The sequence below is a fragment of the Cupressus sempervirens genome, chromosome 6 (genome assembly GCF_028749045.1).
Source record: "Cupressus sempervirens isolate cs-2001-9-10 chromosome 6, ASM2874904v1, whole genome shotgun sequence".
Taxonomy (NCBI): Eukaryota; Viridiplantae; Streptophyta; class Pinopsida; order Cupressales; family Cupressaceae; genus Cupressus; species Cupressus sempervirens.
The window spans coordinates 88,753,113-88,775,650 of record NC_143123.1 but is presented as its reverse complement, the minus strand read 5'-3'; the positions used below and the strand labels follow the sequence as shown (position 1 = coordinate 88,775,650).

General features: G+C 37.1%; 1 protein-coding gene across 5 annotated transcripts in view; it reads left to right on the top strand.

Moving 5' to 3' along the window:
- Positions 1 to 6,045: 6,045 nt before the first annotated feature.
- The window catches only part of EDD1 (glycine-tRNA ligase), a 426,585-nt gene continuing 410,092 nt past the window's right edge, over positions 6,046 to 22,538 (top strand). The window contains exons 1-3 of one of the 5 annotated variants that reach the window (XM_089786876.1): positions 6,046 to 6,467; positions 11,985 to 12,035; positions 12,285 to 12,352. In XM_089786876.1, coding sequence (XP_089643002.1) covers positions 6,213 to 6,467; positions 11,985 to 12,035; positions 12,285 to 12,352 — 374 coding nt within the window. In that variant the 5' untranslated portion in view covers positions 6,046 to 6,212. The remainder of the gene's footprint in view (positions 6,468 to 11,984; positions 12,036 to 12,284; positions 12,353 to 22,538) is intronic. The other 4 variants (XM_089786879.1, XM_089786877.1, XM_089786878.1 and 1 more) reach the window with 4 other exon arrangements.

Sequence of the window (22,538 nt, the reverse complement as noted above, 5' to 3'; positions counted from 1 at the left end):
TAGGAATTAATGAAATGAATCCATATAGTTCATATTGAAGCCATCATTGTTGTGCATCTATTTATATATTTAAAAAAGATCAAGCATATGGAGACAAATAAATCTTCTAAGACTGAATTCCAAGGATGTTTTAGGCATGATAAAGAAGTCATGAATGAAGCAGAACAATATTTGGATGAACAAATGTACACTTGATTGAATGCATGTGTCAGTAGAAGCAAATAAATATAAGGTTTGTTGTAGATAAGTTCACAAGTCTATGTGGGAAAAGAAAATTGATAGAAAAAAAAAATACACTTGTAAATTTTGAATCCATCTTCAAACATCACCAAAATTCCTTTTTAGAGGTCAGTATTGTAGAAGTTGTGAAAACCAACTTCACAGATCGCTAAGAACACCTGCATGCAAATAACCTGTGCTAAAGAGAAACCAAAGAAGGAAAGAAGAAAGCTTGGAAAATCTCAACGATGTGAGAGAAAAATGTATTCCAAGAATATTGATGTAATTGATGTACAAATACACTAGGAGTGCTTGTAGATAAAGGCCTCTAGAATGCTTCTAGAATGTTTAGGAATGAGTGAAGAGATAAGCTCAACAGCTAAGCACATGTCCACCAGAGGTGGATTATCCTCCATTAAGCACATGAGTTAGTGTGATGATGAGAGGATAAGCCTACAAAGGTGTGTTACGCAAAATTATGTTGTAGACACCTATGTGCTTAATTAAGAGTGCAAACAACTGTGTTGTCTATATGAAAACTCAAGTAATTATGTAAACTCCAGCGTTGTAGAAACCATGTGCTAAAATAAGAGTGCGAATAATTGTGTTGTCTACATGACAACTCAGTTAATTATGCAAACTCCAGTGTTGTAGACACCATGTGCTAAAATAGAGTTGCTTACTCCTATGTTGTCAACATGACAACTCATATGAGTACGCATACTCCTAGGTGTCTAATTAATAAATAATAAAATAATGCATTTATCCTAAGTAAACTTAAGTAAAACATAAATAATTATTATTTACACTAACACCCCCCCTTAAGTGCAATTTAGGGGCATACACTTAAGCTCACAAAAGTTATGATGAAATGCATAATTGGTCTTGGCTACTAGGCCATGTTAGGTACCCAAGTACAATGCAATGAAATCTCTCTAAAAATGGAGAAAGAGGGAAAACCTAGTGGGAAAAACTCCTCTCCAAAAAGAGATAGAACAAACATGCTAAAAAAACATGAAGGAAGGCCTCAGCAAGACCCCCCAAGGACAACTTTCGTAATCCCAAGCATAGCCTGGAAATGGCTCAAGAGACTCTCTCAAAATTGTAAGTACAACTAGCCCCCCCATGAGAGAGAGAAGAGACACCAAAGCCCCCCCCAAAATGATGGAGCCCTTGTAGAAAGGATCAGACCAATAAAACTCCAATGTGGAAGAAACAAGGGAACAAAACAAGGAAACCCCTAAATGAGAGGTGAAACTAGAAGGCCTAACTGATGCTCAAAGGAGAAAACATGAAGATCCTAAAAGGGAATCCTCAAGGCAGGTATGCTGACACTGTCATGAAAGAGGAGATGAATTTCCTCTGTAGAATCCTCAACAAGTGCACCTAGAGGCCTGATGAATGGAGTTGGAGGGTCAGGCAGAGTTGAAGAAGAATCCCATTGAAGAGAAAAGACCTCAACTAGATGTGGCGTGGGAGTCAAAGTAGTGATCTCGGGAATAATACAAAGGTTCAAGTATCCTAACTACACCGCATGATGCTCTCGCGAAAGAGAAGAGTTGTGCTTTGACAATGGAGATGGTGGACCAAAGTGTGAGAAGGCGTACAGACAGGTGGTATGATCAACTATCCTTATAGCAATATGGCCTCCTATTTCACTATCTAGAATGAAAATTGAATTTGCAGTGAACTTAATTGTCTTCCCTGATCCATTGCGTGTAATCTGAGAAATCAAGAGAAGGTTTGAAGACAGAGATGGAACATACAATACATCATTGAATATACCATCCTGAATGCCAACTAAACCTTTCCTATAGACTGGTAGGGCAATGTTATTCCCCATGAGAATATGAGGAATATGAGAAGCCTCAATAATGGAGAAGACACCTTGAGAAGATGTCATATGGCAATAAGCACCTAAATACAATATCTAAGGGACCTAGGAAGGGGATGCAATGGATGCCCATAATGCATGACCCTATCCAAAATTTGGTGTAGATGTCAAAGATATGGAGGAAGACTGAAAGACAGACCCCTATGAGGTAAAAGAGGATGGAGAGGAAACAATGCTCTTTTGAAGAAGAGCTTGCAAATCTGCAATCTATTTCTCATAGCCATCAAATCTCTTCTGAGAACAATGTGACTCATCACGAGGTCCCTTCTAACAATAGGAATAGGTAGGAATCTTGATCTTCTTTTTCACCTTCTTCTTAGAAGAAGATGATGGACCGGTAGAGTGGTGAAAAGAGGAATCTAATATCTACTTCGGCTTCTACTCCTGTGTATCCTTGGCAAGCAATGCCTATGACTATGAACTTGTAAGTGAATCCAACTAAGTGAGCTTAGATTGCCCACGAGTTAACCTATCACAAAATATCTTAAAAGAAGGAATTTGATGTCTGTTACCCAAGGCATCCATAGTGGAGTAGAAAGTGGAAGAAAATATCAGATACTGTCCTTGCAATTTGAGTGTATCAACAAAATACACTCATCATCAGTTTTGTTTTCTCCACATCCCTGCAAAATTGAACGCAGAGATTTGAACTTCATCAAGAAGTCCTCAATAGTGGGAAAGCTAGTATGTGTCAAAGAAGTCAACTCTGCATCAAGCTGTAGTGTGTCAAATGCATTCACTATGCCAAACAAGTTGTGAAACTTGGTCCAAATAGCTCGAGCAGTGGTCAAACCATCCAGGTGAAATAGGAGACTATCGAAGATGTTTAGTGCTATCAATCCCATGGCTTCATCCATTTTGTTCCCATGTTGAAGAACCTCAAAAGGGCACTACAGGACAGGTTGCTTGTCATCTAGACATGACCATAAGCCACGTGACATAAGAAGTCGAGTTATGTGTGCTTTCCAATTGTGGTAGTTGTGTGGCATCAGTCAGGCCACAAAGGGGTCTGACATTGAGAGAAGAAGACAAAAGTAGAAGGGTCTATTTTGAAGTAAATTACAGAACGAAAAATGCACCCCCCACAACGTATAAATATATCCCTTGTAAACCAAGGAAACAACTACAAAAAGCACAAAAGCTGAGAAAAAACTTGGACACCAAATGTAGAGAGGAAGGAAACTGAAGCCTCTACTTTAACACCAAAAATAGGAGCTAAAACGGCCTTGTAACAAAATGAAACCTACATCAGCTCGGAACCAACTTTTCGGTGCTTCTTTTGGATTAAAAAAGACCTTCATATGCTCAAGTTATGGCCAAAAACAGAATTGCTTCTTCTTAGAAGAAGATGATGGATCAGTAGAGTGGTGAGAAGAGGAATCTGATATCTGCTAAAGACCTTTGTATGCTCAAGTTATGGCCAAAAAATGAACTGCTTCTTCTTAGAAGAAGATGATGGACTAGTAGAGTGGTGAGAAGAGGAATTTGATATCTGTTTCGACTTCTGCTCCTGTGTATCCTTGGCGAGCAATGCTTGTGATTGTGAACCTATAAGTGAATCCAGCTGAGTGAGCTTGGACTGCTCACGAGTTAACCTATCACAGAATATCTTAAAAGAAGGCATTTGATGTCTGTTACCCAAGGCATCCATAATGGAGTAGAAAGTGGAAGAAAATATTTGATACTGTCCTTGCAAATTGAGTGTATCAACAAAATACACTAATCATTAGTTTTGTTTTCTCCACATCGCTACAAAATTGAACGCAGAGATTTGAACTTCATCAAGAAGTCCTCAATGGTGGGAAAGCTAGTAAGTGTCAAAGAAGTCAGCTCTGCATCAAGCTGTAGTGCATGGAATTCATTCACTATGCCAAACAAGTTGTGAAACTTGGTCCAAATAGCTCGAGCGTGGTCGAACCATCAAGGTGAAATAGAAGACTATCAAAGATGTTTAGTGTTATAAATCCCATGGCTTCATCCATTTTGTTCCCATGTTGAAGAACCTCAAAAGGGCACTGTAGGACAGGTTGGTTCTCATCTAGACATGACCATAAGCCACGTGACATAAGAAGTCGAGTTATGTGTGCTTTCCAATTGTGGTAGTTGTGTGGCATCAGTCGGGCCATAGAGGGGTCTGACATTGAGAGAAGAAGACAGAAGTAGAAGGGTCTATTCTGAAGTAAATTATAGAAAGGAAAATGCACCCCCCACAACGTATAAATATATCCCTTCTAAACCAAAGAAACAACTACAAAAAGCACAAAAGCTGAGAAAAAACTTGGACACTAGATGTAGAGAGGAAGGAAATTGAAGCCTCTACTTTAACACCAAAAATAAGAGCTTAAACGACCTTGTAACAAAATGAAACCTACATCAACTCGAAACCAGCTTTTTGGTGCTTCTTTTGGATCGAAAAAAAGACCTTCATATGCTCAAGTTATGGCCAAAAAATGAACTGCTCCTCCAAAAATAAGCTCTCTGGAAAATTATAGGAATGGGAAAAAATTTGATGATTGTATGACCGTCAAATGGCCATCTTCCAAAAAAAAAATCCGGCTTCAAGATCTCCACACCAGGCAGCAACAAGGAAGCTTTGATACCATGTAGAAGTTGTAAAAACCAACTTTACAGATCGCTAAGAACACCTGCATGCAAATAAGCTGCGTTGAAGAGAAACCAAAGAAGGAAAGAAGCATAGCTTAGAAAATCTCAACAATGTGAGAGAAAAGTGTATTCCAAGAATATTGATGTAATTGATGTACAAATACACTAAGAGTGTACACTAACAAATATCCCTTGGAGAATACATATTCTTAGAGCTCAATTAATGACTGGCTTGAATTTTCTTCATTATGAAACAAGTATGAGACAATCAATATTAGAGAAAACAAAATTAAAAGATCTGTTATCCCATAAACTATCTTTAAATGAATGAATGAATTCAAGATTTTAGTAATGTTTGTAAGGTTGAAGCAACTTATAGGACTAATGAAACATCACACACCTCATAATATGGCGCTAAAACCTTAAACACTTTGTAACTTCCTCTTTAAATCTACCAATTCAAAAATAAATTTTGATCACTAGGTTCACTATTTTGTTTGTTTGTGTTTCTTCAATTTGAGTACTTAAATTGCTCGCTTCTAAATTATCCACATAGCTAGAGCAAATGTCATTGTATGCTAGGCACTCCATGATAAAATGTTGCTCTAGTTTGACCACTCCCATATTGCAAAATATCCATATTTAATTTTCCAATTCTTCCCTAGGTTTCATTCATCTATTTGTTTCATTCAAATATGAGAACTAGTTTTAAATCGAGTTGTTAACATTTTTGCCCTCTATTGAATATTTTATCTTATGTATGCTTTATCCTCATAGCTTCGAGTGGATTTTTATTTATTTTTGATATAGTAGACTTCTCTACATCCATTTTGTTTTGACCATATGATACTCATGAATTTTTCTCTTACTATTTTCCAAATTCTTCATAGTTATCTGCACACTCTTGTACATTAACATGCCATTTTTTCATCCATTTGTCATTTCGCTTCAACCACATGTTTGTCTTTTCACTTAAACCATGTGTTCTTTTTAATAGTCCAATGCTTCCCTCTATGATTGAATTATGTCAAAAGCATTTATACATATTTTAAATTTTTTATAGATAATTTAATATCCAAATTATTATTAAAGCTTTTATAAGAAATATACTTGTTTCTATCAATAAATCTCATATAGAAATACAATTTTCATTTTAAAATAACTAATAATTAAATACTTTTGAATTCTTTCTTCTTACCTTCATTTTAATCTAATGTATGCTATCTCAAATTCATAAAAGATCCCTAGAATGAACATCAAATCAAAACACATTTCCTAACAATGTTTCTCTTATTTTCCTTGCAAAATACCTTTACAAAATTTGGCTTGTTTAAAATTTTAAAGATATGTTGCAAGAAGATATCGAACGTCATTTCTGGAGCCAAACGGTAAGGAACCTTGGTGGTTTATCCAGTTCATTTGCGGCTGTGCTGGAGGAAAGATTTCCACATCTCATCCAAGTTCAGCTAGCTGAAGAAGCCAGCTAAACAACGGAATGGCCCTCTCTTCGCTAACATTATCATTTCCATTCGCCGGATTACAGAACATCACCAGCTCCGCAGCTGTCTTTCACATTAGCAGAAGCGAAAATGATCATTATTTCGTGCCTCAAAATTTCACCGGAAAATTAATCCTGAAGCCTGGTAAGGTCAAGGCGTTGCAGGCACACAGTGAGAACAACGCAATCTCCCGGAGAATAGAAAAGGAAACCTCTGTGCCTACATTTCAACATGCTATTCAACTTTTGCAAGTATGACCTCTAATGACACTCGGGACCTTCGAATATTGTGTGTCTTTATCATTATTTGGACAAATCCTTTCTATAACGTGGATTCGTTTTGGTGCAATCAATAAGATTGTTCAGTTTCTTCCATGTCGGCGAAAAGTTCGACTCCAGGCACTCAACTTCAATGAAAATGTGCCGTTTGTCCTAAATTCTGTAGGAAAGTAAAATATTGAAGTAATTAAAATTCTTGACTGTCCTCTTTTCTGTTCTAGATAATTTGGTTGAGAGAAGATTTTCACGGGCATTCATAAATATTAGTTTAGTTTGTTCAATTTTACTCATTTTAAAAGGCTAGAATCCTTTAATTTTCTATGTTCCTTTGTTAATAAGCGAATTTTTTTGGTTTATTAGTTGAATTTTCGAAAAAACCTCACGGTTCATTCTAAATCTCAACCAGAGAGGAATTTATAAAGTCTTTTTAATTGGCATTGGAAGCTCATCAAGTGCTCGGAGGTTTCTGCTCCGTTCTAGATGCTTCACTCATATTTTAAAATTTGTTGCAATTTGACCTGTGTGTTTGCCAAAAAGGAGCACTATTCATTCTAAATCCTGGAAGAAAGGGCTATGCAAAGAGTTATAATTATGCCATGCTTAAGCATACAGTGCTTGGGGTTCTTGCTCTGTTCTGGAACGTTTCTGCATTATATCTTTAGATTTTATGTGGGATTCGACTCTTATGTCGTAAATCATTTCAAGATATTTCTGAGTAATCTTAATGCCAATGATGTCTTTCTAGTATGATTTGGATCTAGTTACAAGGCAAGGGGGCTTACTTAGCACATAAGAACCTTTAAACATTTGTTAAGAAGATAAAAACGAGGAAAGTAATCTGTAGCTTTGGTCTATTAATATTCAGCATTTTTCGATGCATTCCACAAGACTATATGCGAGAAGATTAAAGCATCTTAAAATCTCCGAGTCCGCTACATTCTCTTTTATATAAATTACTTTGTGTAAAGAAGAGCCGGTGGAAAATACTGCGTAGAGTATGTATTTTTTTTAATAACCTAAATAACTGGATAAATTACCATGTGCAAAGACGAGCTTCATCGTAAACCCTTCTAGGCTTCCGCGTTGTTTTCCATATAAGTTACTCTGTAAAGAAGATCTCGTGGAAAATGTTGTGTAGATATGTTAGTTTTATTTTCCCCAAAATAACTGAATAAGTTACAAAGAAGATGGAAAATATTGTCAACATAAGTTTATATTTTCTCTTCCCCAAATTACTGTAATCTATTGAACAAGTTTGTGAAGAGAAGGCATTTTACGATGGAATGATTTGGCTTTAAAGACAATGGCATTTACAGCCATTTAATAGCAAAACGACCATCAATTGAATGGCTACACCAGTGTTTGAGTGGCCTGAAGTTAAGTTGCCAGTCGGGGTACTGTTATGGATATCATTACAGTGTTCTGGTAAACCAGTAAGACGATTTTTTGTCTTGTGATTAGTAGGCTGGATTTGATCTTCAGATATGTTAATTTATATAACTGACCTACAGATTAACTGCTCAACAAATTTTACAGAATAAAAACAAGAATAATATTTATCTATCTGATTTGTAACAGTGAATGCTCTCGGTTAATCAACAACAATGAACAATGAAAGCAAATTGACATGAAACCAAGAACAAAATGACACAAATATACCCATGAAATTCCAGGGTGGGGAAAACCTGCAACACATGTTTATTCAGCTTCAGAAGTAAGAATATATACAACACATTACTAGATTGCCACAACAATTACATAGAGATAATTTCAGCCTCAATTCCTCTTTCTCTGCCTGGATACTTGTTCTCATTGAAGGCTATTCAAACTTGTGCCCATGGAAGAAACTAAAAAGTTACAGCATAATATATAGCAATTTGTAACTGCAAGAAGAATTGCCTCTGCTTCTCTCACTGAAATTTCCTTTCCCCTTCTTCCTCAACTTCTCTTGGGAATTCTCTTCTCAACATGTTTAGCTCTTCCTCCACACTCCAATTTATAATCCTCCGGTGACCCAAAATCTCCAAACTCAGTCAAACTAAATTTAGTTGTTAGAGATAAAATTAGCCTACATTCACTAAATATACAATTAATGTGTTTTTTTCACTAAAGATTACAAATTCTTCACTTTTTACATGAGCTGAGTGCATGGATAATTAACTGGACAAATTTTGCTTGCCTTGACACCACACCTATGCAGAAGTACCTGTCCGAGCTACAAAAAGTTAACACTCCCTTTGAGCGAGGAAGGCATTTTACACAACACCCAGCTCATTCCTGAAGTATACAAACTTGCCCTTCATGAAAGCCTTGGTCTTTTTGATCTCGTCTGCATCTAGGGCGATGTGATCATTCATTGGTGGACTGTGGAACGACTTCTGTACTAGCATAGGCCTACAACTTGTTCACCTTAAGAACTGATGTAATCCGAACCTTCCACTTCAAGTAGTTCAATATCAAGCCTTTTCCTCATATCGAACACTATTGGCCATTGTAGAATAAAATCCTCGGAGAAATTGAAAACTCAAATCTGATTTTTACTTTGAAATCTGTATCACAAAACTTGGCTTTGTATTCATAGTTTAGTGTTCTGATACCATGCTAATCTCTATAATCTACCTATAGGTTAAATGCTCAACAAATTTCACAGAATGGAAACAAGAATAATGTGCTTCTATTTGATTTTTAACAGCCAATACTCCAGTATTAACAACAATGAACAACAAAATCAAATTCACATGACACCAATAACAAAATGACAAAGATGCACCCAGAAAACCCTAATCTGGAGAAAATCTGCGAACACACATTTATTCAGCTTCATGAACAAGAATTCATACAACAGATTAAAAGATTGCCAAAGCAATTACACAGAGATAATTTCAGCTCCACGATTCTCTTTCTTTGTCTAGATGCACGCTCTCACTGAGTCTCCAACTTGTGCTAATCAAAATTGTGCCAATGAAAGGATCTGAATTGCAGTTTGTATCGTCAAGAAGAATTGCCTCCACTTCTCTTGCTGAAGTTTTCTTTCTCCTCCTTCCTTAGCTTCTCATGGAAATTCTTTTCTTCTCAATGTGTCTAGCTCTTTGTCCACACTCCAATTTATAATCGTCCAAACTAAATATAGAACTCGGAGATAAAATAAGCCTACATTAAGTAGAAATATAACTAACGTGCTGTTTTACTGAAGACTATAAATTCTTCACTTTTTTATGAGTTTAGTATGGAAAATTAATTGGACGACTTCCACATGCATAGACACCACACCCATGTAGAAGTACATATTTGGGCTACAGAATCTCAACAAGATACACATATTGGTAAAAGAGTGAAAATAGAAGTATCGTTGTTAAATAAGCAAAAGTAATCACATAGCATTGATAGAGTAAACCACACAAGCCAAATAACTATGGGAATAGTTGAAAAATTTAACTAACAATTCAATGTTAAATGTCATGACAAATCCCAATAGGTTAATAGTCAGTGCTAGAACTACATGTAGTACCATGCAAAATATAAATTCAATATAATCATCATATTGTTCTTGATTGAGAACATTACCATCATCATGCAGTATTAGAAACACAAGCACCAATAATTCCACTTCCAGTAGCCGTGCTATGCGGATCTCATGAAGAACTCTCTTTGAAGAAAATGGGGCATTTGTAGTGACATAGAATTAGCAAAAGAATTGAGTCTCAGTCCTTAGAATTATACAAGGTAAGTGTATTGTTTTATTGTGTTCTTTTGACAAATTAATATATGTTGTTTGGTTTAGGCCCTTTAGGGTTTATAAATTATATTACCTTCAAGTTTTTATATATATTTAATATATAAGTTTTCATTGTTAGTTTGAATGATCCTCAGTGAAACTAAGAAAAATAAAGTCATTTACTTGTTGATGCATCCCAGGTTCGTGTTAGGTGTGTCCTAGTAGGTTTGCATAAATGCAGTTCTGACATGTTCATGGGATGATGTGGAGAGTGGCTGAATCGTAAAAGGCACTGGTACCTGGTTTGTGCCATAGTGGTACTGGTTTCGCTGAACAGCAGTACCTGGCTTTAGTAGTTATATATTGTTTTTCAGTTCTCTATACAATCCTCAACTATCTTTCCAACGAGACTTAAATCTATTGTAAATTAGAGCCATTACAATACAAAGTAAACTGCATTTAAATTGTTGTTCCAGGAGCTTTGAATGTGTTGATGACAAGTCTCCTTTATTTGCATTTCCGCCCCTGTTATTTAAAGTGTTTAAATTCATTTTTAAAAGCTCTTTACAAAACAATTCTCTGACATTTTAAATTGTGAGGTTTAGTACTAGCTGCTATAGCTGTTTTGGTTATTGTCCTTAATCTTGCTCTCTAATTTTGTTTATCAGGTCAAATCATTCATTGTAGTGGAATAAATAGGAGTATTTTATATAGTTGACGTGGAATTCAATATTTATGTAGTCTAGCAATGACTTTCAGGGTTTCAGATGTATAACCTCTAGCCTGTTCTGTTCTGGTCACAGTCCTTAAATTCTTCAATTAAAAGTTGAGTGTATTGCAAAAGCATTTGTTACATCTGAACAATGACAAACAATGTAGAACAGCAAATCTAAATTTTAAGATGATTTATTTCATCAATGAGTACAATACCTGCTTTTTTCCTGGATATGGTTTATTTATAATTTTATTTTTTCAAACTTATTGTCATAGCATTCATCATAGAGGAAAACATGTAAGTATTGTTGAGTGGCCCTTGATCTATTGATGAAGTTGATTGGATCACATAAAGCTCACCAGGTATCAAGTCTTGTTGACGGCAATGGTCTGGCATCCTTAAGAGATGAGTGTAAGTCAAAGGAGTCAATATTAGTGCACCTAATTTGATGGTTGCGAAAATGACATTGCAGGATATTTCAATGCCCCACCCAAAAAAGGATGGATGGCTGCTAGCTCATTCTGTTCTGGATATGATCTGTGTTTTCTTCAGTAATTTAAAGTTTTTACTATAACAATTGACATTTTTGTAAAGCAGAAAACATCAGACTTTAAGCAGCAAATAAGCTGGAATTAAAGACACCATAGGTTAGAATGCTTGTTTGTGATTTGGAACCAGTGATCTATAATAAGCTCCATTGTAGATCAGGTCCTGTATCTTGTTAAGACTTAAAATGTTCAACAAGGTCAATTGCAAGAAATGAGCGGGAGTTTGTAAAGATATGCAGTTTTACAATGGCTGTTGCTGGAGTTTTGAAAGTCTGACTTATTATCTGGACTTTGTCTTGCATATGCCTCTCGACCTTTCAAAACTTGATCTATATTTATAGTAAGACATCTGTTGTAGTGGAAAAGATTGTGAGTATTTGTGAGCTGGAAGTTAGAGTTATGTTGCCTAGTAGTGGCTGTCTGATAGTTTTTAAACTTGTGAGCTCTATCTGGCAGCTGTCCTGATTTTTAGTGTTGTTTTGTCTTACTTTTACACTATTTCTTGAAATCAGGATTACTGGGCTTCAGTCGGATGTGCAATAATGCAGTGCAGTAATACCGAGGTGGAATTTCCATTCCTGTAGTTTTAATAAGTATCTGCAGTGCTATCATTGTTTTACATATGCACACAAAGCAAGGTGTACAACAATACAGCTACCAATATTGTTCTTGTGTTGTTTTGGATTGTGTTAATGGATTTTCCATTTACATTGGGCTTTGTTGTTTTGAATTTCTTGCGATGCTATCTAATATGATGTGTAAATTCCAGCTGGGCATCATATTGTAATATTTAATAGTTTGACTGGAATTAGGTAGGGGCGGGCACTATGAATCCTGCAACCTTTCTGAGGGTACTTGGTCCAGAGCCATGGAATGTTGCGTAAGTACATTGAAGCATATATAGAATCTGGTTTTTTATGTTTTAATACTTTGGCAAATTGTAAAGCTTTCTCAGTCTCAAGCATCAACATTTATGTTGCTGCAGATGAATTAGGTTTACAACCAAAGTCTATTTCTGTGTCATGTTTTAATTATCTCAAATAGAAAGTGTGCATGCTGTAACAACTCAACTATACTATTCTAAATAAATAGGAAAATAAAATAGCTCTTGTGAGGAAAAGAATATGCTTTAACATCACAACTGAAATAACTGCATTCCATTCCTATAAACATGAATAAGAAATATCATTAACTAACGAAAAAGTAGTTATCATCTAACTTCACATGAAACTGATTTTAACCAATTTATTCCATTACTTTGCAGTGCCCAAAAATTTAAGTGTCAAAATTTTAACCAGAATGCATAATATTTATTTTTAAAACTATTTTAACAGCACTTGCTTATCTATTTCATCCCACAATAAATGAGTCAATTCTGCACACATTTAATCTGCAAGATAACAAAATGTTTTATTCTGCAATATAACAAAATGCCTTATTCTGCAACAAGCTAGTATTTAATATTAACTTTTTATATCATGCAATTTGTATTGCAAAAACAAATATGTAAGCTTGCTAACTCTTCTAGATCAAATCTTTAGGAACCCCAATGCTTCTTTCATATTTCTTCTTTTCATTATTTTAGCAGAAAGAAAAGGAGAAAATATAACAGCAAGATATTACATTCAATTTCTACAATCTGCAAGTAGAATTCCTCCTAACATTTTTGTCAGCAATAATTATTCACTTTTTTTTTTTAACATCTGCAACTTTTACAACTGATTTTCTTCAAACAGTGACATTACAAGGGAAATATTACAAAGTGGGAGACTCTCCCACTCTTTATACAACAAGGGGGAATTTAGTCTTGTACAAGGGAACACACTAACATCATCAGATCTTCACTTTCAGATTAGAAGGCTCCACAAGTAACCTGAAACAAAATGACCTTTTTCCATGAAGGTCACCTCCCAGCAATAGGCCTTCTCAAGGCCACCCCTGAGCTAGGAGAACCTTAGCTAGGTGGGGAAACAAATAATTTACAGCCATACACACATACACATCACACAACAGATTTACAATCACATAAAAGCCACAACATTACACACTACTCCCAAACCCAAGGCTTGCACCTAGGATCTCCATTGATCCATCTGACAGGGTGAAGGTGGAAATGAACATATGGGGAATGTTAATGTTTTAGTGTCGGAAGAAGCAAAACATGCATTACTTAATATACTGATGCCACTGTTGATGTAACATACAATACAGGGATGTATGCACACATATATATGTATATATTTCAATATACTTACACACATATTTATGCATACATCCATGTATTATTATACCTGCTATCGGTATCACAGAGATCACAGTATTATACCTGCTATTGGTATCACAGTGAATATGTTATTATACCTGCTATCACAAAGATCATGTTATTATGCCCCTTGTCAGCATCACAGATTATGTCGTCAGCATCTCAAGATTCAATGTGTTTCAGCACTTATGTTATTGCCTTTTCATCGGGCAGTAATTCCTTGTCGTGCCTTGTCATATTATTGGCACCGATGATGCATTAATTATTTGTTTGTTTGTATTAACAAACATGCCTGCAAAGAGGCATGTCTCTATGTGGCCTTTGGGCCACGTAGAGACATGACTCTTCGGAGTCATGGTCCCTTCTCAACTTATATAAAGGGAGTCGCTACTGCAGGGAAAGCATCATTCACACAGCATCCAAGTACCTGCAGTCAGCGATAATCATATACATTGCTCCACACTATCACTTGCATATTAACTGTTACTGTTATATAGAATTTCAATATTGCTGTTGTTGCTAAAAGAAGATATTCAAACAGATATCACTGAGTTTGCTGCCAAAGAAAATCAAAGGCATTCTACATTATTCAAGTAAGATACTCTCTGCATATATTTAATTGTAATAGTTTATCTATCAGAGATCCTAATCCTTAACAGGGAGAACCACAATGCTGTGAAACAAAAACATGCCTTCAAAAGGCTTTCACATACACCTTTACATGCCTTCGGAAGGCCTTTACATACACCTTCACGTAGTATCTAACTTCCATTCACATCCCTTATGCCCTCCCCAAGCAAATGTGGCATATGGGCCCCATAACACCCATATGTTATCCCTCTCCACACCAAGGAGAGACTCTCTACCCAAATGCATTTCCCATACCCTTCACCCAACAAGTTTCTCTTCCCTCCCAAGGGTGAGGCTCACCTTGAAACTCCCATACACATTTAGTAAAACCGAAGAAAGATATCAAGAAAACTCGTATGAGCACCATAAACTCTACACAATACATGAACATCACAAGACACATCCACAAGACACAAAATTACAGCATCACACAAGAAGATACAACATAACACAAGAACCATTTTTACATCAATTTACCATAAACACGAATTCTACATGATAGGAGTACTGACCTCACTTTCAAGCTTGCATGATAGATGACTCACACTTCTTCCTACTCAAGCTTTCTTTCTTTCCTTCCCAAGCCCCTCCTCCTTGCCTTAGCCCAAAAACTCAAGAATCCTTAATTCTACTAACTAAACTAGTGTTCTCCAATATTGGAGAGTGGACATTAACCTACAATTTCCCCCAAAACCCCTCTTAGAAGGTTCCCAATCACTCTCACCTACCACCCATCATGGTGGAAGATCCTATGAGTGGTTTTCTTCCACTCTTGTCTCCTCATCATAGGAATAGATTTCTCAATTTCGGAGAAAGGGAAGCCTTTTTCAATCCCCAAAATTCGTCACTCTCTTCTAAGACACTTTTGAAGGGTCATAATTGTGTTTTGGGGAGTGCAAATGACCTATAAATACCCCCTAACCCACAGTGTACCCATGGAACAAGTCACTTTTAGCTTAAACTACCCCCTAGGGTCACCTTTTACCCTCCAAAAGTCCACTAAAAGTTGACTTAACGAATTTTGATGATGGGACAACTACCTTGGCTCTCTAACCAAGGAATCTTACCTAAACTCCTACATGATTACCCAAGGGTTACTCTCCTACCTACCCAGCCCACTTTGGCATGCCACATCACAATACATGTGTCAATTGACATCACATTAAACACATTACTTTACAACACTACACATGGCAACAAGGATATTCACAATTTATATTTAACAATTACACAATTCTTTCCAACACAATTTTACAAATAAAATACAATTACAATTAGGTTGTGTCCCTCCTTAGAGTCAACCTTGGCTTCACAAGAGATTTCACAACTCTCCTAGCAACGGTTCTCTATAGTGTCCATGGTTATAGTACTTGCACACTTGTGCAAAATATTAGTAGTCCAATATGAAATCAATGTTTATGATAACATAAACATCATACTCATAAATTCCAATATCCATGATAAAATAATCAACATGTAAATCTTCATTTGCAACATCTCCTAATTGAATCACATAACTTAACATCTACATATTTCACATTCATTGATATTCCCTAATCTATAATGCAGAGTGTAAGACATCATGATGACTTCTGCTTATTCCAATTCCTGGAGTCAACTCACATACACTAATATAGGAATCAAAATGTAAAATGCAGAATTTTAATTTCTTACCATTAATAATCATGACATATAATTCATTAGCCAAAATATGTAAGCATGTTCTAACATGATTAATAGCATCACATAGAATCATCACATAGTTTGAATAGTTGAGTAATACAGCCCAAACAAGCCCAATGAATCAAAATAGTGTGTCTCTAACTCAATCAATTTTTCCGAGATCTTTCACTTTCAAAACAATGTGTGAACACTTCTTAAACTAATGCAATTTTCCATCTATAGTTCTTAATGATACATCAAGCCTTTATTTAATAAGCCCAACCACACAACCTAATGTAGTTGCATAAGAGATCTAATCATGGAAATGGATTAAAAGCTATATCAGCTTCCAAAGGTTCTCACAACTTCAATCAAATGACACACCAGAATCCTAGAAATCCTCTATTGAGGAACCCATTCATAAGGATAGGATTTTATTAGGTGCATAAGAGGATGGGTCTTACATCCTCTCCCCTTATTTTTGACTTCCTGATGGGGACACAACCCAAGAACAGAATGGAAACCATAGAAAAGGGAAATTATATTAACTGAGAAAATAAGCTAGTACAAACAATACAGGAAAATGGACTTCAAAACATGCCCTAAGGGCTTACAATAGCATAAATCTGGAGATAATTTCTCCTTATGGTACCTCCTCTCAAAGTCCACTCCGAACTGTTACAAATGTAAATGGCGGAATACTTGAATGAATTAATCAGAGATCAAACTGATCTATATATACAAAGAGGGGAGTCGAATAGAATAGAAACATTCTATTCTAGACTACACCTAAATATTAGAAACATTCTAATATTTACAGAGATATAATAAGATATAATAGTGAGCATTAAAAAGAAACATGAAGGTTATTTTAATACCCCCCCTTAATGCTCAATCTATTTACTACACCAATAGATCCCCTGAATTTAACAAACTTGTCAGGACCAAGGGGTTTAGTGAAAATATCTGCTGATTGCTCTGAGGTAGGAACATAGCGTAACTGAATAGATCCATCTTCTACTAATTGTCGGATGTAATGGCAATGAAGCTCTATGTGCTTGGTTCGTTCATGAAACACTGGGTTCTTGGCAATTTTGAGTACGCCCTGATTGTCTGAAAACAAAGAAGTCGAACCTGCTTGAGGAATATGCATATCTGCAAGCATCTGCCGGAGCCAAATTGCTTCACAAGCTGCCTTGACAACTCCTCTATATTCTGCTTCTGTAGAGGAGAGTGCATGTGTTTGTTGCTTCTTACTGGTCCAAGTAACTGCTGCAGATCCGATACTAAACACATAGCCACAAGTAGATTTCCTATCATCAACTGAGCCGGCCCAATCGGAATCAGTGAATCCACTGAGCTGAGGAGTAGTACTCCTTGTGTAAAGAAGACCATAATCTAAAGTACCATGTACATAGCGTAACACACGTTTCGCTGCAATCCAATGATCAGTCTTGGGGTTTGTCATGAACCGTGAGATGTAGCTGACTGCAAAACTGAGATCAGGTCTAGTAGTAGTAAGGTAGATGAGACTACCTACTAGCTGCCTGAAGAGTGTTTCATCTACAGGAGGAGAAACAGATTGTGCGGACAATTTCAGACCAGTCTCCATTGGAGTGGAGGCAGATTTGCAATCTTGCATTCGAAACCTATCAAGCAAACTTCTGGCATACTTGGACTGAGACAAAAAAATACTATTGTCAGTCTGCCAAACCTCAATACCTAAACAATAATGAAGCAATCCGAGATCTGTCATATCAAAAGTTCTGCATAGATCCTATTTGATTTCTGAAATCAAATGTTCTGAATTTCCAGTAATGATCAAATCATCCACATAGACAACAAGAAAAAGAATATCATTACCAGAGTGTTTAATATATAGATTACTGTCTGACGGACTACGCTGAAATCCTTGAGCAACCAAGTAATGATCAATCTTTATGTACCAAGCCCTAGGGGCCTGTTTAAGAAAGACCATAGAGGGCCTTCTGGTGTCTACATACTTTGTGTTATGAACCGGCAACCTTAAAACCTGGGGGCTGCGTCATGTAGACTTCTTCCTGTAATTCACCATTGAGAAAGGCGCTCTTCACATCCATCTGATGAACTTTCCAACCATACTGAGCTGCAATTGCAAGAAGAATGCGAATAGTGCTCATCTTGGCTGTCGGTGCAAATGTCTCCTCATAATCAATGCCTTCACGCTGGGTGAATCCTCGAGCAACAAGTCTAGCTTTGTATTTGTCCAAGGTACCATCTGCATGGTACTTGACCTTATAGACCCATTTACAACTAATGGGTTTCTTCCCAGGAGGGAGATCTGAAAGAACCCAAGTGTGGTTCTTTTGAAGACTCTGAAGCTCAGAATCCATTGCTTGTTCCCATTCTGGAATTCCTTTGGCCTCTGCATATATTTGGGGCTCAGGGATACTGTGGATGTTGGCCATAAGAGCTATATTAACTGTGTTGTGCTGAAGGCTCTTATTTCTGGAGGTTCTACCCTCAATGAGTTCATCAGGACGAAGATCACTAATCGTTTGAGCCCACCATTTTGGCCGAAGAGTCGAGGAGCCAATATCAGATGCTGACGGAATAGCTGGATGAGAAGCAGGAGTAGGAGTTGTATTATCTGGAAGTGACTGAGGTGGTGTATCAGTAGCATCAGATGACTCATATAAAATAGAAGAACCCAAGTCAGAGATTGCTGAAGACTGAATCTCGGAATGTGGTGGGGAGTCAGAGAGCGGAAATGGTCCAAATTCCTCATCAAACACAACATCACGACTGAAGATTAAACGATCAGTATTTACATCAATCAGTCTGTAGGCCTTATGTGTGTGACTGTATCCTGTAAACATAAGTTTCTAGCTTTTGGAATCCAACTTAGTGCGTTTGGCATCAGGAATCCATACATATGCCAGAGAGCCAAAAACTTTCAAATGGTTGATCCTAGGTTTGCGACCAGACCAGGCTTCCTCAGGAGTCTTATGATTAACTGCAAGGGTGGGTGACCGGTTAAGAAGGTAGACAGCTGTGGATACTGCTTCTGCCCAATATTTTCTGGGAACATTTCTATGTTCTAGCATAGTCCTAGCCATTTCTGTGATGGTACGGTTTCGACGCTCTACAACACCATTTTGCTGAGGGGTGTGAGGTGTGGTGAACTGACGTCTAATGCCATGAGTAGTACAGAAGGCAGAGAAAGCAGAAGAACAAAATTCCCCCCCATTATTGGTCCTAAGAGTACGGATGGAGGAACCAGACTCTTTTTCTACTAGAGCTTTAAACTGCTGAAATACAAGAAAGGCATCTGATTTTTGCTTAAGAAAATATACCCACATTTTGCGACTGAAATCATCCACAAAGAGTAAAAAATACCTGTTCCCAGTAATAGAAGGAGTATTCATAGGACCACATACATCAGCATGGACTAGCTGGAGTACTCTGTATGCCCGCCATGATTCACCATTCTTAAATGGTGTCCTATGTTGCTTCCCTGCTTGGCAAGCTCCGCAAACGCGATGGTTCTGGGTCTAAATATTAGGTAGGCCATGGACTAAATTATCTCGAGCAAGTTGTGCTAGATATTGAATGTTCAGATGATCGTATCGCTGATGCCAGAGACTGCTGAGAGCAGAGGATTCGGCGATGAAGGCATGCTTAAGGGAATCGCCTGAATCTACAAGCCTATAAATACCATGATCCTCAAGACCGAAAGCAAGGGTAGTGCAGGAAACACGATCAATAATCGAACACTTATTTCCACTGAAAACGACATCCAACTGAGGAGAGTGCTTCATAATCTGACTAACAGACAGAAGATTATGTTTCATGCCAGGAACATAACATACATTGAGAAACACGAGTTTTCTTCCTCCAGACTGAATCTGAACATTGCCCTTGCCGACAATATTGTATTCTTCACCGCCTCCAAAGATTACTGAGTCAGAATAGGGAGTGAATTCAACAAACCAATCACGCCTATGAGTGAAATGTCGGGAGGCACCAGAATCGATGTAACAAGCAGAAGATTTCACATGATTTGCAAGTATGCTGGCCATAAAGGCATGGTAGATAGATTCTTTCTGCTCTGAGTGTTGGGTAGCATTGGCGTGCTGTTTAATTGAGTCCAACTTTTGATGCTGCTGATACAAATGCTTATAATATGTGAATATTTCAAATGGCACAAACTTCGAGGTGAAAAAATGAAAGACCCAGAAAAATTGGAGAAGTAACCAAAAAAGAGCTCGAAAAACCCAGAAATAAAATGTTGTCGAAATTCGGATCCACTGGCTCGAAAATCGAGGCACAAAAAACGAGGCACCCACAAAAATCTGATGAAGACCCATTTGAAATTTCAAAAAACCCACCAAGAATATGTGCTCAGAAATTTTTTCCGAAGTCAAAAACTAGGGTTTCGAGCAGAATAACAGTCGGCGGCCAAAAAGGTCAAAAAGGCAGAAAAAAGATGTTTGCAGGTGAAAAAAACAACAAAACCCAGCAGCTGAAACGCGAGCAGAATATCCAACAGGGATAGACAGACCCGTTTTTGAAAAAAAAACCAAAAAATCCCACTTTTTGAGATCTGGATGTGAACAGATTTGAAAAAACGACCTCCAGATTTGAAAAAACGACCTTCAGATTTGTGACTTACAGACTAAGCTACGGGTTTCCAAGAACGCCAGTAGCTGAAGACACAATTTTTCAATCGATTTGCACAGAGGGTTTAAACCCTAGCTCTGATACCATGTTACAAATGTAAATGGCGGAATACTTGAATGAATTAATCAGAGATCAAACTGATCTATATATACAAAGAGGGGAGTCGAATAGAATAGAAACATTCTATTCTAGACTACACCTAAATATTAGAAACATTCTAATATTTACAGAGATATAATAAGATATAATAGTGAGCATTAAAAAGAAACATGAAGGTTATTTTAATACGAACTGCCTTTTACAATGCCAGAAATCTCCTTAAATAGACCCCGGAGGGTTAAGGACTAGGAGTACATTCTAGAAAGTGCTAGTAGGCATCCACCGACCAAATAGAAGGTTCCGGAAGCTGCGTTCGAAGTCGGTGCAAATCTAGAAGAATCTAGAAACGGTAACCGAACTTCCGGGAGGCATAACTTTTGAACCGTAGCTCCGATTGACGAACCGTTTACATTTTCGGAAAGCTCTCGAAGCGCTCTATAGCCCTATGGACAAACTTCGCTCGTCCCCCATTTTTTGGCCCTTTTCGAGGTCATTTAATGCCCCTAACCTGACTTTGAAGCATTCTTAGGAGGTCTCCAAAACCCGAAAAACTGCAATAACTTTCAAACCGTGGGGCCTTTTGACCTGATTCTTTTTCTAGAATGCTCTAAATCACAATTACATTCATCTGGCCAATTCACACCTTCTAGGTCACCAAAATGATGGCCAAATTGCATGCTCCTATTTTTTCGGGATTTTCAAACACACTGATAGTGGAACTGTGAGAGTTGGAACCTTTATTTGACCCAAATGGATATCCAAAAATGTAAAGACATGAAACAGAAACTAAGTCTAAGTACATTTTTTTGGGTGACACAGGATTGCCCTTATACCTCTGGATGCTCCTGCATCACTTCCTTGTAGAAGTTGGCCGAAATTTCAAATGTACGCCTCCTCCTTTAATTTTAATTTTAATCTTTTTTTTCCTCTTTTTCCTTTTAATTTTTTAGTAACAATTTACCTCTCTTTAGTGTTTCAGATAAAACTGAGTCAATTCTCCTTTGCCTTTCATGGTACGACTTCAACTTTGACTTGTTCACAACATTCGAAACCTCCTACTTGTCAAGTGTTAACAACTTTATTGCTCTGTTCTTCCTTACTTCACAAACTTTATAAGGACCCAACCATCTTACTTTAAACTTTCTTGGCTTTATCTCATTCTGGTCATTATTTTTGGAAACTAGTTGCCCCATGGTAAATCTCATCCACCTTAGGTGCTTATTCAACATTCATCCAATTTGTTTAGTGCATACATTTTCGCCTTCAAACTCTCTTTATCTCCTATCCTATTTTCAATGGCTATTCGTAAGCTTGGTACCATAAACTTAGTTGACACAATAGCCTTCTGGCCATACATTAACTAGAAGGGCGTCTGACTAGTCGTTACCTTGTAGGTCGTGTGGTAGGCCAATAATACCAAAGGAAACTTCTCCCCTAGTCCTCCCACTCCACTTCGTACTACTTGTACATCATGAACACCAGAAACTCATTGGTAGCTTCGGCCTGCTAGTTGGGCCTCGGGTAGTAGGGACTTGACAAGGAGTGAATTCTTTTGAAATCTATTGTTAACAACTTGATCACATGATTGCTGATGTGTTGTCCCGATCACTTGTTAGTTGAATGGGGATGTCGTTCCACATAATGATCCCCTCATGGATAAATTTTGTTGTACTCAGTTGTGAGTGATCAGGTAAAACCCACGCTTCTACCCACTTAGTTAAATACTTCGTGACCACCACAATGTAACGAC